General features: G+C 32.9%; 2 protein-coding genes across 4 annotated transcripts; one reads left to right on the forward strand and one right to left on the reverse strand.

The window, feature by feature from the left end:
- Nucleotides 1–1,860: 1,860 nt before the first annotated feature.
- LOC136221951 (transcription termination factor MTERF8, chloroplastic-like) lies at nt 1,861–5,509 on the forward strand. Of its 3 annotated transcripts, XR_010685413.1 has the most exons (3): nt 1,861–3,132; nt 4,298–4,422; nt 4,540–5,509. XR_010685413.1 is itself a non-coding variant. In XM_066009428.1 (2 exons), exons 1-2 carry the CDS (start codon nt 1,990–1,992, stop codon nt 4,298–4,300), a joined length of 1,146 nt encoding a protein of 381 aa, XP_065865500.1. In that variant the 5' UTR covers nt 1,861–1,989; the 3' UTR covers nt 4,301–5,509. The 3 variants fall into 3 exon arrangements, 1 of the variants encoding a protein (XP_065865500.1); XR_010685414.1 differs by having other exon boundaries at nt 1,861–2,368; nt 4,298–5,509; XM_066009428.1 differs by having other exon boundaries at nt 4,298–5,509.
- Nucleotides 5,510–15,738: 10,229 nt separating this feature from the next.
- LOC136224433 (nascent polypeptide-associated complex subunit alpha-like protein 1) lies at nt 15,739–17,870 on the reverse strand. Its single transcript, XM_066012763.1, has 4 exons — nt 17,740–17,870; nt 16,649–16,742; nt 16,422–16,555; nt 15,739–16,313 (listed from the first exon to the last, which is right to left on the reverse strand). The coding sequence occupies exons 1-4, from the start codon at nt 17,797–17,799 to the stop codon at nt 15,981–15,983; spliced, it is 621 nt and encodes a 206-aa protein (XP_065868835.1). The 5' UTR covers nt 17,800–17,870; the 3' UTR covers nt 15,739–15,980.
- Nucleotides 17,871–19,830: the final 1,960 nt, after the last annotated feature.

The raw sequence follows: 19,830 nt of genomic DNA on the forward strand, positions 1-19,830 counted from the left end.
ATGTAAAACTCCAACAACCAAATTTTTTCCGTAATCTATCTAAAAGGAAGGTAAATACACTTCTTTTTTACCAGCCAATCAAAGAAGTAGCCCAAGATATCTACCTATATTCAATGGGGCCCACACTCCAAGTAATTGACACACCCCATCCTATACATCTTGTTTCACATTAGAACTAAAGAATATACCTGATTTGTTCACATTAATTGCTTGCCCGATGCCTGCTCGTACGTAGTCAGGATTTCCAATATTACTCATGTCTTCTCCTCCGATGCTCCGAAGAACAAGAAACTGTCATCAACAAAGAACATGTGAGAAAATACAAGCGCACCTCTACAAATTTGACAGCCTTGGATTAGTCCTGGTCTTTTTGCCTGTAAAATTAACTGAGAAAGAACCTTAGCGCATAGTATGAACAGGTACAGTGACAGAGGATCCCATTTTCTGGAATGATTGGTTCTATCAATTCCTTGTTAACTGAAACTAAATACGTGACTGTTGTAACACATAAAGAGATCCAATTTCTCCATTTTACATCAAACCCCAATCTCAACAGCACATTCTCCAGAAATTTTCAATCAACTCTATCATAGGCCTTGCTTATATCAATCTTAAAAGCAACATTACCCTCCACTCCCCTGCTTTTTCTTTTCATATAATGTAAGATTTCAAACGCTATATGCACACTGTCAATTATTGACCTTCCAAAGACAAAAACAGACTGATATTCACTAATAACCTTTGGAAAAATAATTTTTAGCCTATTTGACAATACTTTTGATATAACCTTATAAATTACATTACATAAGGAAATAGGTCGGTAATTTGCCACAGACTTAGGTACTTCACCCTTTGGTATTAACATAATCACCGTATCATTCACCCCAACAAGGAATTCCATCCTCTCCAACCATCCTATGCACGCCTCAAACACCTCTTGACCGATATACTTCCAAAAATGCGGATAGAATTTCGGATTCAGTCCATCTGATCCTGGTGCTTTGTCCGGATGCATTTGGAAGACCACTCCTTTGGATATTATATCTTATTTTTTGATATATGAATTTTTATATTTAATTAAAGATAATTATATATATATATATATATATATATATATATATATATATATATATATATATTTATATTGTTATCGGTCTTCCAATCTGTTTTAAAAACATTGAAGAAAATTCACAAAAAAAAAAAAAATTGAGAAAATGTATTTTATTAGAAATTAATTTTAATGGGAAAATAAAAAAAATCAGTATTATTTTTTATAATTTTCCTTTTTAAAATTGTTACAGTAAAACCTCTATATAGGAATACTCTATATAAGAATAATCTCCAATTTGTTATAAAAAAATTCGGTCCCAACTTGGACCGGTTATAAATAAGAATAACCTTCCAAATGTTAATTGTTATACATAATCCAAGTCCCACCTTTAGAAACTATACCTCTGTATAGGAATAATTATGTAAATAATGTATATATGTATTAAGGATTTAAACAAAATTTATTAAAAAATTTAAAAATTATTGAGATTAAATATGAGTTGACACACAAATTCCAACTTTAACTATAAATTCTTACCATTTTCCCATAAAACTCTTTTCTTATGTATTGGAAACTAAACTCAAAACTCTTCCAATTCTTTAAGTATTGGAAATAAAACTCGTAGACTTGATATGCTAAACATTAAATTTATAAACTTTAAGTGTTGATTTTTTTTTTGGGTACTATAACCTCCCAATTGTTATACAAATTGTCCAGTCCCAAACGTATTCCTATGTAGAGGTTTGACTGTATTATTATTTATTTATTTTAAACATCAGTATTTGACAAAACCTAAATATTGGCTCTTACGAGGCCTCCTTCCCTCTCAATCTCTTCCCTTTCTCTGTCTTTTCAGACTCCATTGCTATTCGTAAACCGAAGACTCCATAGCTATTCCATTTTCACTTCCAATTCTCTACTTCACATTTTCCTTTCATATGGCTTCCAAATTGGGCAACAATTTAATCAGAAATGTGTTTTCTCAAATTCAAAAACGTTTTCTTCAATCTTCTGCAACCCTTTCCTCCACTCCTCCATTACCCAATACCGCAACTTCTTCATCATCATTTACAGTTCAATTCCTCGTCAATGCGTGCGGGCTTCCTTTAAAATCTGCTATTTCTGTCTCCAACAAAATTCAACTTGACGAAACGAATCCACAAAAGCCTCAATCTGTGATTCAACTCCTTAAATCGCATCATTTCAGCGATACGCAGGTGGCTAAATTGATTGTCAGTCACCCTAGAATTCTCAACGTCAAAGTCAAAAGCAACCTTCAGCCCAAACTTGAGTACTTCGTAGAAAATGGCTTTGCAGGTGAGCTTCTTCCGCAGATCATTGTTTCAAACCCCTCTGCTATTTTTTGGTCTTTAGATTCTAAAATTAAACCATGTGTTGAGTTCTTAAGGTCATTTCTTCACAGTAATGAGAAAATTGCAACTGCTATTATGCGTACTCGATGGTTGCTTGATGTTGATCGAATAGTGCGATCAAATGTTAATTTTTTGATGAAAGAGGGAGTTCCTTCTCATGGTATAGGAAAAATTATATTGTTCGGTAGAGTGTTATCTCAAAACCCTGAAACCGTGATTTACGCAGTGAATGCTGTTAAGAATCTGGGTCTTGAACCAAATGCCCCTATGTTCATACATGCTCTTAGAGTGATGGTATCAATGCCGCCATTGATTTGGCAAAAGAAAATTGGGTTTATGAAGAGTATAGGATGGAATGAAGAGGAGATTTTAAAAGCTTTCAATCGGTATCCTTATTGTTTAGCTTTTTCAGAGGCGAAAATCAAGAATGCATTCCATTTCTACTTGAATACTATGAAGTTGGACACTAAAACTCTAGTTGCAAAGCCTGCATTACTTGGGTTTTCAATTGAAAAGCGGATTCGCCCTAGGTATAATGTTTTGAACTTATTAGAGTCAAAGAAGCTGATAGAAAGTAAGATACAGTCCTTATTTATAAGTGAGAAGGATTTCAAGAAGAAGTTTGTTGATCAATACATACCTAAAGTCCCAGGTTTACTGGAGATGTATCTTGGTAGCAAAGAATCCAACAAGATTGATACAAGAAAAGTAAGTGAATGTATATACAAAGTAAATTACATTAGTAGTTAAATGTTGCTTCTAATTTGGGAAATCAAAAGTTATTTGTAGTTTATGCTCCACTTCAGTGGCTTAGTTTGAAATATAAATACTGTGAATTTTAGTTCTATGTATGTTATCTTTTATATTAGTTTAGGAGTTCAGCTTCGGTGAGTCATTTGTGATATTTGCATTTCTTTATCCTTGATCATTCTTTTTCGTTTTTACCGTTTCCTTTATTTTTTCACTTGCCTATATCGCCTTTTTTTACAAATATATTTACTGGAAGCAATGATGTTTGAACTTAAGCATAATCATTCCTGAAAGTTCACAAATGATGCTAAGATGAAACTTTTGTTGTTTCGATGCTCTGTCAATCTTTAGGAGGACTGTTTACCTTTCACTTTCATATTGCAGCTTATGTTAAATTCTAGGATCTCTAAGAATATTAGAAAAAAGAAGAGTTGTTGTGAGAATTTGATGATAACAAACTTTAGAGAAGTCCCCTGTTGAGAATTCACAGTAGATAAACCTATAATTGCAGGACTTCCGCGTCAAAAAAGAGTCCGAGATTGGACTGCTATGACGTGTTATGCTTCTTGTGAACAGAAACCGTGTGTTTAAATGCATCCATAAGGGCATGCACTTTCCTAAATGTTTGTTCAGCTTTAGATATGTGGAGAAGAGCAGCTCTTGAATCCTATGGTACCTCTAAGATTGGGTATATATGAATCTGCTCTTTCAGTCTCCATCAAATTTCAGCTTGACGAGAATATACAAAAGGCCCCATATGTGCTTCAAGTACTTATCATGAAGTTCCCTAAAATTCTCCACTTCAAATTTAAAAACAATTTCTTAACTCAAATTGTAAAAATGGCTTTATGGGTGATCATCTTGCTCAGATTATAGTTTCAAATTCCTTTGGTATGCTTAGCTCTGTAGATTGTAAAACTGAACTATGTTTTGAGTTCTCAAGGTCACTTCTTCATAGTGATGAGAAAAGTATAGCAAATATTATGCTTTATCTATGTTTCCTTAACATTAATTTGAGTGTAAAATGCAATCAAATGTTGATTTCTTTCCTAGTCAAGGTCTAAGAATGTTTATATTGCGGTCTACAGTTATATTTCCAAAGCCTGAAATGATGGTTTTGCAGTGATGGTTGCTGTTAAGAATCTGAGCATTGAACCAACAGCTCGTCTATGCACACGAGCTCTTAGAGTAATGGTGCCAATGCGCTAGTTGAAGCAGAGGAAGAAAATTGAGTTCATGAATAACGAGGTGATGTAATCAGACTGGATAACTTCTCATCTGCTCACCTGTGAAGAAGAGCAGTTTTTGGAGTATGTGAGAAATCTGAAGTGGGATAGACATGATACAGTTAACAGTGTTTTGCAGGGATTATGCTTAGTTGGTTATGGCGAGGGTGATAATTGGGTTTAGAAGACTGTTTTGTCTGATCGACGCCATTACTCGCTCAGAAATGCAAGATATTGGCCAAGGTTGCTACGCTCGGGTGAGTTTATGTCATAAACTTGGTGATTCTCCTAGGATAAAACCATACTTCTGCAAATAGTGGTAAGAAAGTGGTAAGAACATCAGCTATTCCGTGTTTTTGGCATAGCTAAATGTTCCCAAGGTGAAGTTTTTATGTCAGCAAACGAGATGAGTTCTTGACTTTCTTCTTTGTACTCGAAATCTTTAACTGTCATAATCGTGTGTTACATGATCTATATATCATGACAAACCGGTTGATCTCTCCGTGTTAAAAAATTGACATCCTTAACGGGGCGTTTGGTATTCTATTGAGATAGGGATAAGGATAAAGGTTGGGATAGGGACAAGGATAAATGATTGGGATAAGGATAAAAATATGATAGTCGGGAATTATTATTCAATGTTTGGTACGTGGGATAGGGATAGGGATAAAATAATACATTTTACTATTTTAACCTTATTTAAACTACATAACATTAATTTAAGGGATAAGATGGACTTTTCCATCCTATTAAAATCGCAGGAGCTTATCCCACCTCCTTATACACCCTCCCCTCTTGGGTATAGGATTTGAGGGATAAGAGTCTTATCATCCATTTGTCTCACTCCCAAACAAACACGGGATAACTTATCTCGTGTTTTTTATCCCTATCCCACCTCATATATCCCTTCTAACAAACGCCCCGTAATTGTCCAGTAGTAGATTGTGGCTTTTGAGGACAGTTGTGACTAGGCCAGTGGTTTCTTTTACCTATAACCATATATATGATGTAAACACAAGAAAAACAAAACCGTGTCATATTACTTATACACATTTTATGCATAAAGGACATTTTGTATGGGAGAAGTGTTAGATAGATGATAAAATTAGTTTTGGAGCCCTTAACTTAAGCTAAGCTTTTTTTTTTTTTTTTTTTTTTGTGAAAATTACACCTAAAAAAAATATTGTCCCCTAAAAGATTGTAAAAAACGATAGGCGTTGGTCGGGTGGATAGGATTCTAGAGGATTAATTGGATTTGTATTTTTATAGGGTCTTTTTTTTTTTGTTAATCAACAAATTTTTATATGAATTCAATTAAAATATGTATTATACTATTTAAAAATAATAAATTTAAATTATTAATATAGAAAAATACGTATATTTAAAACATATATTTTTAAAAATATGGAAACATCAACGTAATATCATTGAAACAACTCAAACAAATAAAATATAATGTTCACAAGTAATATAACGATAGGTGCTAGCCAGGTAAGGCTTAAACGGTCCAGACGGTCTTGGTTTTGAATAGGGGTTCCATATAAGTTGGACTTAATAACTCTAAATATTTTGGTCGAATTTAAAAATATTAAGTTTCAATTTATTATGAAATTATAAAAAAGAATAAAAATTTGTTTTATATGCAATTGATATATAATAGAGAAATAAAATATTTTAATAATGTCTAAAATTAATTCAACTTGTTAATTTTAGTAGTAAAATTGTTTTTGATTCCCAATATTAACGGTAAAATTGTACTATTTCAACGTTAGAGGTAAATTTGCTTTTAGCTCTTCAAAATTAGAGGAGTTTTGCATCTTATCCTATTTATTAAAAATAAAAATTTCAAACTTACAATTTTATATTCCTCTCTTTTTTTTTTTGAACTAATTTTATATACCTCTCTTAATTTTATTTATTATTTTTTAATGAAATAATTGTCCTAACTTAAAAATCATAATTAAATAAAAATTAATTAATCAATTATTATATATTTTGGAGTATCATTATAAAATATAAAAACATAGTTGTCATTTTTAATTTTATTCTAATTTGATTGTTCACTAACAAAAAGACTATAGAGTTCGACGAAAATAAAATTCGGTACTATATAATTATTTCTAAAAATATAAGGATTGATTAGTGTAATATATAAAAATATAGGAACTTATAAATTATTTTACTTTAAATATTAAGATAAATAATTTATTAGTCACTACATTTTTACTCAACACATTATTTAATCCTTGTATTTTAGTAATACATCATTTAGTTCTCAAATTTTGTTATATTCAATAGTTTTTTAAATATTTAAATTATTAAACAGTTAAATTCGATTAAAATGTTGAATAAAACAAAAGTTAAGGACTAAATTGTATATTATTAAAATACAAAAACTGAACAGTGATTTAAGTAAAAACATATGGACTAATAAATTATTGTTATTGGAAAATTTATATGGAAATTCACTTTTAAAAACTTATCTACAATTATGTCGAGTGATAGTTAGGGATGGCAACGGGTACTCTACCCGCGGGTACCCGGCACTAGCCGACCCTAATGGGACTACACGTACCCTATATAAAAGGGTATGGGACGGGTATGGGATCAAAACCATTACCCGTTAGGGTAATGGGAGGTGTATGGAAAGACCCCCCAGGGTACCCGGTACCCGTTACCCGTCATAACTTTTGTATATATTAAAAAATATTATTGTATTTTAGATGTAAAATGTGAGATTTGAACACCAAATTTTTGTTTTTCGACCATTAAGTGATACCACTAAACTACTTTATTTTTATGGATTAAGGTTCAATTTGTTTAATTTTTAGATGGATGATTTATTAAATTTATACTTTGTTAAATTTATAATTTTTTTGTTTTATTTATTGATTCTTAACGGGTAAGGGTACCCCGCGGGTACCTGTGAATTAAATGGGACGGGTATGGGATGCAAAACCTATACCCGTTAGGGTAATGGAAAGGGTACAGGTAATTAAAAAATAAACGGGTAAGGGTTTGGGATTGGCACTACCCGCGGGTACCCTACCCGTTGCCATCCCTAGTGATAGTTTCAATTATGTCAAACTAATAAAATTATTGTTTTTCATATATTTTAAGATTTGATGTTTATAAATTAAGGGTCTAGAATAAAATTTTTAAGGTTTAGAATTTATGAATTGGAATCTATAACTTTTAAATTAAAGTATAAAAGCATATTTTAGTTGTTATATAGAGAAAATAATAAAATATTGAGAATTAATTTTGATGATATGATTTAGCTGTAATTTTGTAACCAATAATAAAATATTCATGTAAAAAGCCCATTATTTTTTATCATAAATATTATATAGCTTAAAATTTTATTTTTATACTTAGGGATAAGGTGAAAATATTCCCCTAACGTATTTAAGGAAGTGCAAATTTACCTCTAACGTATGAAATCGTGCAATTTTACCCTTTCTGTTGACATACAATATCAATTTTACCCCAACGTTGTCAAACAAGATTTAATTTTAACTTACCTAACAGAAAATTTAAATAGACTGTTTTATTGTTATTTAATTATCACATTAGACATTTTAAACGATTATGTATAAAAAAAATTATTCTGTTACTAACATAGTTACAAATACCTTGTCGAAATGACAATATTTAAATATGTCAGATACAAGTTAATTACAAAAAAAAATGTATAAAATACTTACTATGTTATTAAAATATGTATAAACAAACTTATTTGGAGATTCGATCTGATAGTCGAATAATCGTCAAATCAGTCAGTTCAAATTTTTTCTTACTTAGCAACGTTAGGGGTACATCTAAACTTCCCCAAAAACATTAAGTGAAAAATTTGGACCTTATTCCTTTTATATAAATTATATTTAATGGTAAAGGCTATGGTTACTTTGTTTTTTACAAAGTAAGCCTTATTTTGTGTGTTTTCACCATTGGATTAATTTTATGCTCCATCATCCAATGGTGAAAACACATTACTTGGTACTTTGTCAAAAACAAAGTAATCATAGAAGGCACCTATATTTAATAATTAGAGATAAGGTGCAAAAATATTTCTAATGTTTGTAGTCAGTAGCAATTTTACATATAAAGTCTGAAATTGTGCAATTTCACCCCTAACTTTGGCAAGTTGGGTTAATTTTAGACATTATTATAAAATACATATATTTTGTTTAAAAAAATCATATTAATATCATTAAAAAAAATCATATTAATAGAATGTGAGATTAATATTTATAAATTCGGTGAAATATTTTGAAATTTCTTTGTTCAACGATAGTATAATTTTTAATTTTTTATGTGTAATCATATGTTTATTATCTGTGGCTAATGGTGATAAAATGGCTCGGATGACAAGATTCATGGCAAAAAAAGACAGTTTGATGAATTATTTCACAAATTGATCCAGCTTGACAACGTCAAAGTAAAATTGCTCTTGACCGCCAACTTTAGAGGCAAAAATTATACCATTTTACACATTAAGAATAAAATTGCTCCTGACCGTAAATATTACGGATGTTTTTACACCTTATCCCTAATAATTACTACTAATAAACAGACCTATTAATGCTATTTTAGGTCCTGAATCTTGCTTAGAAAAAAACAATGGAAATTTACACAGAAATTCACATTTGAAAAACTATTTACAACTATATCAAATCATAATTTTGAATTATATCAAACTAATAAAATTATTACTTTTAAAAAATTAAAATTTATAAATTAAGGGTCTATAATATAATGCTAAGAGTTTGGCATTTATGAATTGGGATTTAAACTTTTTAAATTAAATGTAAAAACATATTTTATTTGATGAATATAGAAACAATTAACCTATTGAGAATTAAGTTTGATAATATGATTTAGTTGTAATTTTATAGTCAATTATGATATTCATGTAAACAGCCCAAAAAACAAACGGATCTAAACGGGTTATTTTCTCCGATTATAACCCGACTTATTGGAGACGATCCGGGGCGGGTATGAACGGTTGTAGCTCAAACTCTATGCTGAGGGCGGCAATCCAGACTCCATTACATCTACGGTCGCATCTTCACATTTCAATTCTTACAGCTTCCAAAATTTTCTCTCACTTCTACTACGTCACCTAAACCCGTAACTTCTTCATTTACAGTTGAATTCCTCGTCAATGAATGTGGACTTCCTCTGAGATCTGCTGTTTCTATCTCCGACAAATTTCAGCTTGATAGGAATCCGCAAAAGCTTCATTCTGTGCTGCAATTCCTCAAATCTCATCAGTTCAGCGATAGTCAGGTAACCAGATTGATCATTAAGTACCCTAGAATTCTTCACTCGAAAGTTAAAGACACTCTCCAGCCCAAATTTGATTACTTGGTCAAAAATGGCTTCGCCGGTGAGCTTCTTCCGCAGTATATTATTTTATCGGTTTTCAAGCGACAGCCATGTTGTCTAGCTTTTTCAGAGAAGAAAATCAAGAATGCCATGGAATTCTACCTGAATACATTGGAGTTGAAGCCTCAAAATTTAATTGAACTCCCTGTATTACTTGGGCTTTCAATTGAAAAACGGGTTCGTCCTAGGTATAATGTTCTGAAGATATTAGAATCAAAGAAGCTGATAGAAGGGATCAAGAAGAAAAAGCCCTTTTTGATAAGTCAGGAGGAGTTTCAGAAGAAATATGTTGATCAATACATACATAAGATACCAGGTTTACCAGACATGTACAAGGAACCCAAAAAGATTAGCATGTGAATGTGATACAACAGAAGTAAGTTTATTCATGCCAATTAACATACATTAGTAGTTAGTGTTGCTTCTAATTTGACAAACCAGAAGTTATTTATAGTTTCATGGTTTTCGGTGGCTAATTTTGAAATGCAAAGGCTATAAATGTAGTTCAATGTATGTTATTCTGGATTTTAATTTAGGAGCTCAGTTGTGGTGTATCATTTGTGATACATTTATTTTTGCTTCTATCCTAGATCATTCTTTTGCCTTTTCACCATTTGCCTATAGTCGCCTTTTGGTCGTAAACAATATATACACTGAAAGCATTAATTATATTGGAACTGCAGCATAAGCGTTTCACAAAGCTCACAAATGACACTAACAAGAAAATTTTGCTTACTTTGTTGCTATGAGTAATGAAATAATTAGGACAAAAGTAGGGGTTACATCTATTGAGAATAAAATGAGAGAAAACCGACTAAGGTGGTTTGGCCATGTGAGACGTAGAGCGCTTGATGCGCCGGTTAGGAGGACCGGAGAGTGGCAAAGGGATGTAGTGGTGAGGGGTAGGGGAAGACCTAAGCAAACTTGGAGGAGCGTGATCGAGAGTGATATGAGTTTACTGGGAATTGAGGAAAATATGGTAGTGGATAGGACGGAGTGGAGGGAGCGAATTTGTGTGACTGACACGACTTGATTTCACGGTTTTATATGATGGTTCATGTTAGCCGACCCCGAATCATTTCGGGACTAAGGCTTTGATGTTGTTGTTGTTGTTTGTTGCTATGTCAATCTTTGGGAGGACCGACGAACCTTTCACTTTCATATTGTAGCTTCTGTAAATCATAGGACCTCTAGGAATATTATGAAAACGAAGAGTCGTGACAATTTGAGGATAACAAACTTTAGAAGGCCGACACACCTGTGAATTCACAGTAGAGGTTTATGATGATGGAAGTATTTCCACATCAAGAAAAGTTTGAGGCTGCACTGCTATGACCTGTAATACTTGATGATGATAGAAAGCCATCAGGAAATGCATATTCATTAACATTTTATTAGCTTTAAGTATGTTGAGGAGCAGTTCTGAAGGCCCTAGTGGGATATCTGCAAATCTCCTCTTCCTATCTCAAACGAATTTCAGCTTGTTGAGTGGAATCCACAAAGCCTCAATCTGTGATTGAACTCCTGAAATCTCATCATTTTTCAGATAGCCAAAATGATCATCAAAAGCCCTTGAATTCTCTATTTCAAAGTTACAAAAACAAACTCTAGCCCCAAGCTTGGAGTACTTAGAATTTTTTTTTTGCAGGTGAGCTTCTTCCTCAGATTATAGTTTCAACTCCCTTTGCTATGCTTAGGTCTTTAAATTCTAAATTAAACAATGTTTTGAGTTCTTAAGGTCACTTCTACACAGCTATGAGAAACTCTAGCGGCTTTTATGCGTGAATTAGGAATATTTTTTAAGTCTTTACAGTAATGTACGGCTGTTTTTCATGAGTTAGAAATACTTTAGTCTTTGCACTGTATGTTTTAATGGGTATTTGTTTCCCGAATTGCACAAGTAATGAATTCACTACATATTATTTCTGAGATTTTTTTTCTTATCCTGAGTTATTCTAGTAGTTGTCTGGTTTCGGTTTCTTTGATGCATGTTTATTGTCGTCTGGTTCTTAATACATCTACTGAGAGCATTGAAAAGAATTTAAACATCAGCACTTATAAAAACCTCTGAAGTGCTATGCGTATAATAACATCTTATCTATGTTGCACGGAAACTCTTCTTCACTGGCGTTTCTGTGTTTCGTGTCCGTTTCCATTGCCGTTTTCTAGCTAAAATTTCTTAGAAATAACGTTTCCCGGTGTCCGTTTCCATTCTGTTTCCGTTTCTGTTAGAACACATAGTTCTGAAAGGCAACAAGTAGCATTTCTGCATTATATTGTTGATTTATGCACATCTTACAGTTTTAGATTTCATAATGCCTGATTATGCTATTATCATCTTAATGCATGTATCACTGAGAATCAATAGTTTGCTCATTCTCTGCTACTTTAGTAAAACACCTGACAGGTCAATCGGCCGATTTCTGATTCTGTTTTCAATTGGGATATGAGCATTCCTGTAACAAACGCGAAACCTCCGGGCATCAAGGATGCATTTAAAACTGCATTTAGGAAAAAGAACTCACCATGACAGCCTAAGATAATCTATATAAGAATTGGGAATAATCTATATTTTATTCCCGATTTTTATAAAGAGTTTCTCTCATGGCAGCCTAAGATCTAGCTGCAGTTATTTCTTATTGAAACAGGAGAGGATTTCCTAGCCATCACCACTGGCAGTACAAGCAATATTTTCTCATTGAAAGCAAATAGTTTATCTATGGATACGGTTCAAATTTGTCTCTCATGTTTTCAACGAAATGTTGGTATACCTTCAGGTGGAACCAAGGGGGGGTTAGGGGGGCTCGAGCCCCGGCAGGCGGCCGGAGAATTGAGAATTTTTTTTTTTTTTTTTAGTAATGGTGTCCGGTAATATTTTGGAGAGAATGCTTACTTATATTTGAGAGGTCCTATGTTCGACTCCCTTCAACCTCTTTTTCTTTTAAAAAGTTTTTATTTATTTTTATTTTATTTTTCAATAATTATAAAAACATGTTACCATTATTAATTAATTTAAATGGACTCTTTATCCATTAAAAAAAAGTAGAAATATTTAATATTCATTTTATTATGTCTTATTATGTCTTTTGAATTAAACAAAAGTAAACATGTTTAATTTTCTATTATTTCAATGCTAGTTTCTAAAAAAAATGATAATATTTGTACATTAATTTTGATTTTTTTTTTATGTTTTGAAATTTTTTTTTACTGATATGTTTGAGCCCCGGGTCATCCGGGGTCCTGGTTCCGCCACTGTATACCTTTAACATTAAAAAAATGGTAAAAAGTTTTACCCTTTGACGTTTTTTACTTTGAGCAATTTAGGTTTCAATAACAGAACCTCTAAAACACGACTCCTACCCGCAGAAGGCACGGGGTGCCAGCCTAACCTTCACAAATCATCCCTTAAAGGTGTTTTCGCCCTGACCACCGCTCCATCTTGATCTGCGGGCTAAAATCTCACCCATACAAATTTACTATTTTTTTTTTTTTTTTTTACGTTAGTGGTATATCTATTTAAAATTTGTATGGGTCGGGATACTATATATGCAGTGCAGTCTGCTTAAAGATATGTAACCAGTCAAAATTATTGTATAATTGTTCTATTATAAACTATAGTGTAAGAAAATACACAATTTCAATATCTGTAATAGTATCCTGACCAACAAATTATCCGTTAATAGTATTCTGAAGAACAAATGTAGAGTTATGTAATTTTTGCTAGTTTTTATTTATTTTTTTAAAGAGAACTAATCATGAATTTTATATCAATCCAACAAAATACCTCTAGTTCTTAAGAAGTAAATTCTCATTTCAGTTTTTCATTACATAACAGGAATTGAAATTAACATTTGAATTTTCATTGTGTCATTTCTCAATTCATACTTATTCTTTGTAATAAATATCAATACTGGATATGGTATGAAGAAAAACAGGAACCGAATAAGGTTTGCAATTGAGGGTGGGGACACTAGACTGGAGTAGAACCAAAGATATCGAATTGATTATGACTCAAGTTGGAGTTACCGGTCAAAGGCTGACACTCAGCCTTTGAAAGCAGCCAATGGAGTGGAAATAGAGAATTTCTATTAACTTGCTTGATGATGGGAAATGGGACTACCGTTCCCTATATAAAAATGTATGGAGCAGGTATATAATCAAAAGGCAAAAAGCATCTTGAGTTCCTGATCTTTCATTGTTTGGTGCATTAATCCTTCGATCTTTTATTTAAACACATTGAGCCTTTGATCTTTCACCATTTGGTGCATTAAGCCCTCGATCTTTCATTTAGACACATTGAGCCCTTGATCTTTCATATATGGGTGTATTAGGTCCTTCCATAAATCAATTAATATATAGGTTTATTAAGGGCATGTTTGGTGTGACAACAAATGATGTTCCAAAAATAACAAATTCTAAAATAAAAAATATATTATACAAATTAATAAAAATAATTTAAATAAAAAATAAAAAATTTATTGAACACAATAAAATCTTGTTTTTCGATAATTATGTTCTAAAAATAAAAATAATGTTAAAATTGAAGCACATTTTGTGGAAATAAGAAGGGTAATTTTATCGATAACAAGTAACTACAAACAACTGTTCATGAAAAGAGCTTTTCGTGAAAAGCTCCAAAATGTTGCAGATTCCAGAAAAAATGCCAAACGCTGCAGTTATATAAACCTAACCAAACATGCCCTTAATAAATCTATATATTAATTGATTTATGGAAGGACCTAATATACCCATATATGAAAGATCAAGGGCTCAATGTGTCTAAATGAAAGATCGAGGGCTTAATGCACCAAATGGTGAAAGATTAGGGGCTCAATGTGTCTAAATAAAAGATCGAGGGCTTAATGCACCAAACAATGAAAGATCAGGAGCCTCGGGATGCTTTTTGCCTAATCAAAACCATTAAAGTTTCTGATATTCGTTATAATTCTTTATATTAAAAAATAGATTTAATATCTTCTCAGTCTCCTCAAGTTGTTCAATACTGCGACTGACTCCCTGAACTTAGACTTGTGACAGCGAAATCCCTCAACTTGCTTATTTGGAAGACATAACCCCTCAAATTGCTCAATTGGAACAAATAACTCTTTAAGTTGCTTATTTAGACTAAATAACTCCTAAACCCAAAAAAACATTCAACATAATATTAGATCAGAAATAAAAAATTTCAAAATATTAGATACTACATCTAACTAATATATCGATACATTAACTAAAAGGCAAAAAAAACTCTCAAAATAACCTATCAAAAGGTTCTTTGTTTCAAATAAGCAAGTTGAGTGAGTTAGTTGTCACAAGTCTAAATTCAGAGGGTCAGTTGCAGTATTAGAACAACTTAAGAGGGCTTGAAAGGTATCAAGCCTAAAAAATATTATTGTTTTTTAGATGTAAAATATGAGATTCAAACCTCAACCTTTTGTTCAATAGCTTTATGTTCTTAAACTATTGATTGATACCATTAAACTACTTTATTCTTATCGATTAAAATTCAATTTTTAAAAGAACCATTTATTAAATTTATACTTTATTAAATTTGTGTAAACTAAATGAGATAAATATGAGATGCAAAAATAATGCGATGGATACGGATAATTAAAAAATAAACGGATAAGAATTTGAGATTAACACTACCCACAAATACTCTACCTGATAGGTGGGGATGTGAAAGAGATGGAGACCTCACTCCCACTCCAAAAGATTACACATCCCCATCCCCATCCCCACTATATTTCCAGAGGGATTCTTAAAAAAATACACATCTATACCTTTAGTAATGATGAATGAAAATCCCTACAAGGACCCGAATCGTCACAAGGACAGGAAAGGGAATGTTTTTTTCCTCAAGGACAAGGATGAGGATTCCCCATCTAGACAGATGTGGAGAGCAATTCCGATCACCACCCGGTCCATTTGCAACCCTATACTTGAATGAGCAAAAATAAAATGAATATATATTGACTAAAGAAGAATCAGCTCCAGTTTATCACCAAGATAATCCATCTTTGTTTAGTAGTACAACACAGAAGGGCAGGATTTGAAAATTGCAAAATTTGGAGAAAACAAAATCCCTGAATTGAAAAAGCACACAGAGTGTATAGAATTCATCCATAAATATTTTATAGATAAAAAAAAAGCTCACTAAGTCACAAGACAATTTAGATAATACTCCTATCAATTGGTAAGCTCCATGATGGCAGATACTATATCTCCATCTGCCGCCTTCAAAGCCCTCACAGCCTTTGACCGGGTAACTCCAGCTTGAGTCATCACCAATTCGATATCCTTTGGTTCGACTCCAGTTTCATCTACATCTTCATCTTCTTGAGCCATAGCTGAAGTCTCAGGTTTGGAGATCACATGGCTGAGATCGGGAGCCTTGAACTGCTCTGCCGCCTGAGTTTGTAGTTGTGAGCTCAAGTCCTCAATCTTAGCCTCACCGAAGATCACGTAGGTATCTGATGTTGGACTCTTGAAAACATCCGGTTTTGAGATGACAAACAATATCTGAGTGGTAACCAACACATTGTGTTAGGCGACAGAATCAAAATACTTGATAGAAACAATTATGTGACTACAGAAATACAGTTTTAGTCATAAGTAGGAAGAACATACATTCTTGCTCTTCTTGACTGTAACCCGGCTAACACCAGGAATAGGCTTCATTCCGAGCTTTAACATAGCTTTCCGGCTCTTCTTTTCACTTCTGCTTTGCTTAGACCTACCAGTACCATCTCCATCATGTTGTCCTGTGATTTAACAAATAAAAAAAGAAAGAAATAATTGTGTTAATTAAAACTCCAGCATAAATAAGCTAGTACTGATTAAGTTTAAAGTTTTACCCTCAGCATCATCATCATCATCCTTGTCATCATCGTCGTCCTCATCATCCTCGTCTTCGTCGTCCTCATCATCCTCTACTACAGGCTTATCAGACTTAACACAAACAACAATACAAAGATTGCAGTTAGTAGCAAATGGGTGCAAGAGTGATATAGAAAGCAGTAAAACATTGATTATTATCACACCAGCCATTCTACTACAATGATTTCCTCAAGGCCGAAACAAGACAAAAGGGAGATAATAACAAGAATTATCATTTATCAGAAGATTATAATCCACAAGATTGAACATTTTGATATCATCAGAATTAGTAGGATAAAATAGGGTTATCAAAACAGGTTATCTACCAAGTGATTATATATGATGTATTATGTATATGCAACATAAACGATAATCATATCAAACAGGTTGTATGAGCGCTGGTTATCTCTTTAAATCATGCTATTATGTCAGAAATTGACATTCCCAATATAACCAAAATATTAAGAGAACTACAGAAACATAAAGCATAGTATGGCTGGCTACTCAACCATTTTCAAGATTAAGCCTATGCAGGTCTCACTAATTAACCCTAGCTTCAAATGAATTCCTGTCTCCCGAAATAAGATCCATGAACGATGAAAATGGATATTAATTTGAACTCAGGTGCAAAAAATTCCAGTATCTTCCAACAAAAAATAGTTATTTATTAAATGTTTTTATAGCCAAAACATTCACACAACAAAAATTAACCAATAAAAAACCAAATCAAAAGAAGGCTAACTAGAAAAGGCCAGTGCCTTTGTTTTGTTCTCACAACATTCTACGGTATTTCACAATACCTAGAAATGCCAAATTCGAAAAATTTCAATTCGTTTCATGCTAATAAGAATCTGTGCTAACAAAGTGGGAGCAAAAGGGGCATTATCACACCACATCAGATCTGAACAAAACAAAGTCGCCATAAAAATAAAATAAAATAAAAAATCCAGTAACGAACACCAACGAAGCTCCAAAAAAAGCAAACGAATAAGGATGAACCTAGATCCAACCAGAAAACGATTAAGCAATAAGAAGAAATACACAGTAGAAAAAGGAGTGAAAAGCTTACTTCGAGGATCTTTTGAGCTTCAAGCTGAGCAATAAGCTCTTCCTGAGTCTGAGCAGTCATGGCTTCTGGTTTTGATTATCGAGAAAGAGTGCGACTTGGAAGTGTGAAACAAAAACCCTAAAACCCCAAAAGATACATTGAGCAAGAGACGCCTTTAAATAGTCCTTTCTAGCTATTGGAAATTACAAGAATGACACTGGTACACTTGGGCTCCTCATGGGCCTACACTGCCAAAGCCCTACTGCGTCTCGTTCCTTTTTCTTTTTTAAGAAATTACACAAAATGTTCACATTATTATTATTATTATTATTATTATTTATTATTATTATTATTATGTTAGTTTATTTTCTACTATTTTAAAATTTTATTATTTCTATTATTATATATAGAATAAATAATTTATTAGTTACTAACTTTTTGTTTCCTATTATCAAAAATGTATTATAAACTTAATACATTATGTTCTGAATTTGTCCAAAAAACTTGATTGATCCTATAAATTTTAAAGTGTTTCGATAGCCTTCTCAACTTGGTTAAAATGTAATCAATTAATAACTTGGTTCTAAAAAAAATAAATTGCATGCAGAATGTGTATTGTACATCTCTTAGAATTATATTATACAATTCACAAAATAGATTAAAACATATTAAAAAATAAGTTCTTACTTGTTTAACAGTAAAACTTGTTCTCTCTCATATTAAAACCTCATATCCCGACCTTTGTCATTTTACTTTTTTGAGGTGCGTACAACATATCTTCCGCTTGTAACTTACTTTTTGTAACCAAATGATTAATTGACTATATTTTACACAAGTTGAAGGGCTATCCCGACATTTCATACAAGATGTTATCCGGACATTTTAAAAGTTCAAGGAGCCAATCAATTTGTTTGGATAAGTTAAGGTAGGAAAAAACATATTAAGCTTACATTATAATATTTTTCAATTTTGTTCTCCTTCAATTAAAAAGGATGTTGTCATACCCAGCCTCAAATTTCCATCCCTAGCCTCGTAAAATGACGAAAATGCCCTTTAAAGGATTATGGGTGTTAAAAGCTTTTTTTTTAACCTTCCCGACACGCGGGCGTGATAGCCACACGACTCACCGCACGCCCGACCATGCGGTGAGGCGTGTGGCTATCACGCTCGACCGCAAGGTGGGGCGTGATAGCCTCACGTCCGCATGTCGGGAAGGCAAAAAAAAGGGCACGTGATCCGATTAAACCCGTAAATACCTGTTACCTATTCAAACACACAATTTTACTTAAAATCTATAAATATCATACAATTTTAATTAAAACATGTAACAATAATATAAGTTCATGAATAAATATTATTAATTAAAACACATAAACTAATATACATCAATCAATGTAATCTATTCCAAGTCGCTCTCCTGTCAGCATATATATTGTCCAAGTGACGGACACTCGGATCACGAAATGTATGCCATTGGGTGGCAATGGGAGGCACTGGAAATCCAGATCTTAAATAAAGACGTATGTAGTATTCAAAATCTCCCAAATGACAAATGACAATCTCTCGCTTCGGTGGTCTTCCATCGTCCGAACGCATCGGCAGTATGGTACAACATCCTAACTGTGGCGTAGTAAAAAGGAATATCACTGCATTCAACATAGATGCAGCAGCATATAAGTCATCCGGACTCACCATCCAGTGTGATTGACCACACCCCGCTCCTGTCCATCTAATATGCGTGAGGACATCATCTAGTCCGTTCCAGAACACTGGCACATACAGATCACGGTGGGCTCACACCTTATTTTCTATAAGCACTCTCATCAGTTTCCACTCCTCCTGATTATTTGTGACAGCATTGGCTAAAACACGAAATCCACAGTTACCATCTTATACAACATCTATGTATCCAGTAATATATGGTACGATCAGTCCCTGAACCCTATGTAAATGATGACTTGTGGAGAAATTCCGATCGGCTTCCGTCCCTGTGGGGCGTCGTTGGGTTCGACGGGGGGAAGCTCTGATGCCAAAGTCAGTATAAAGTATGGAAGAGTAAACTGAATTGACAAAGTAGGGTTTCTAGGATTGTGTGAATGTGTACCTTGATAG

The sequence above is a fragment of the Euphorbia lathyris genome, chromosome 3, assembly GCF_963576675.1.
Source record: "Euphorbia lathyris chromosome 3, ddEupLath1.1, whole genome shotgun sequence".
Lineage (NCBI taxonomy): Eukaryota > Viridiplantae > Streptophyta > Magnoliopsida > Malpighiales > Euphorbiaceae > Euphorbia > Euphorbia lathyris.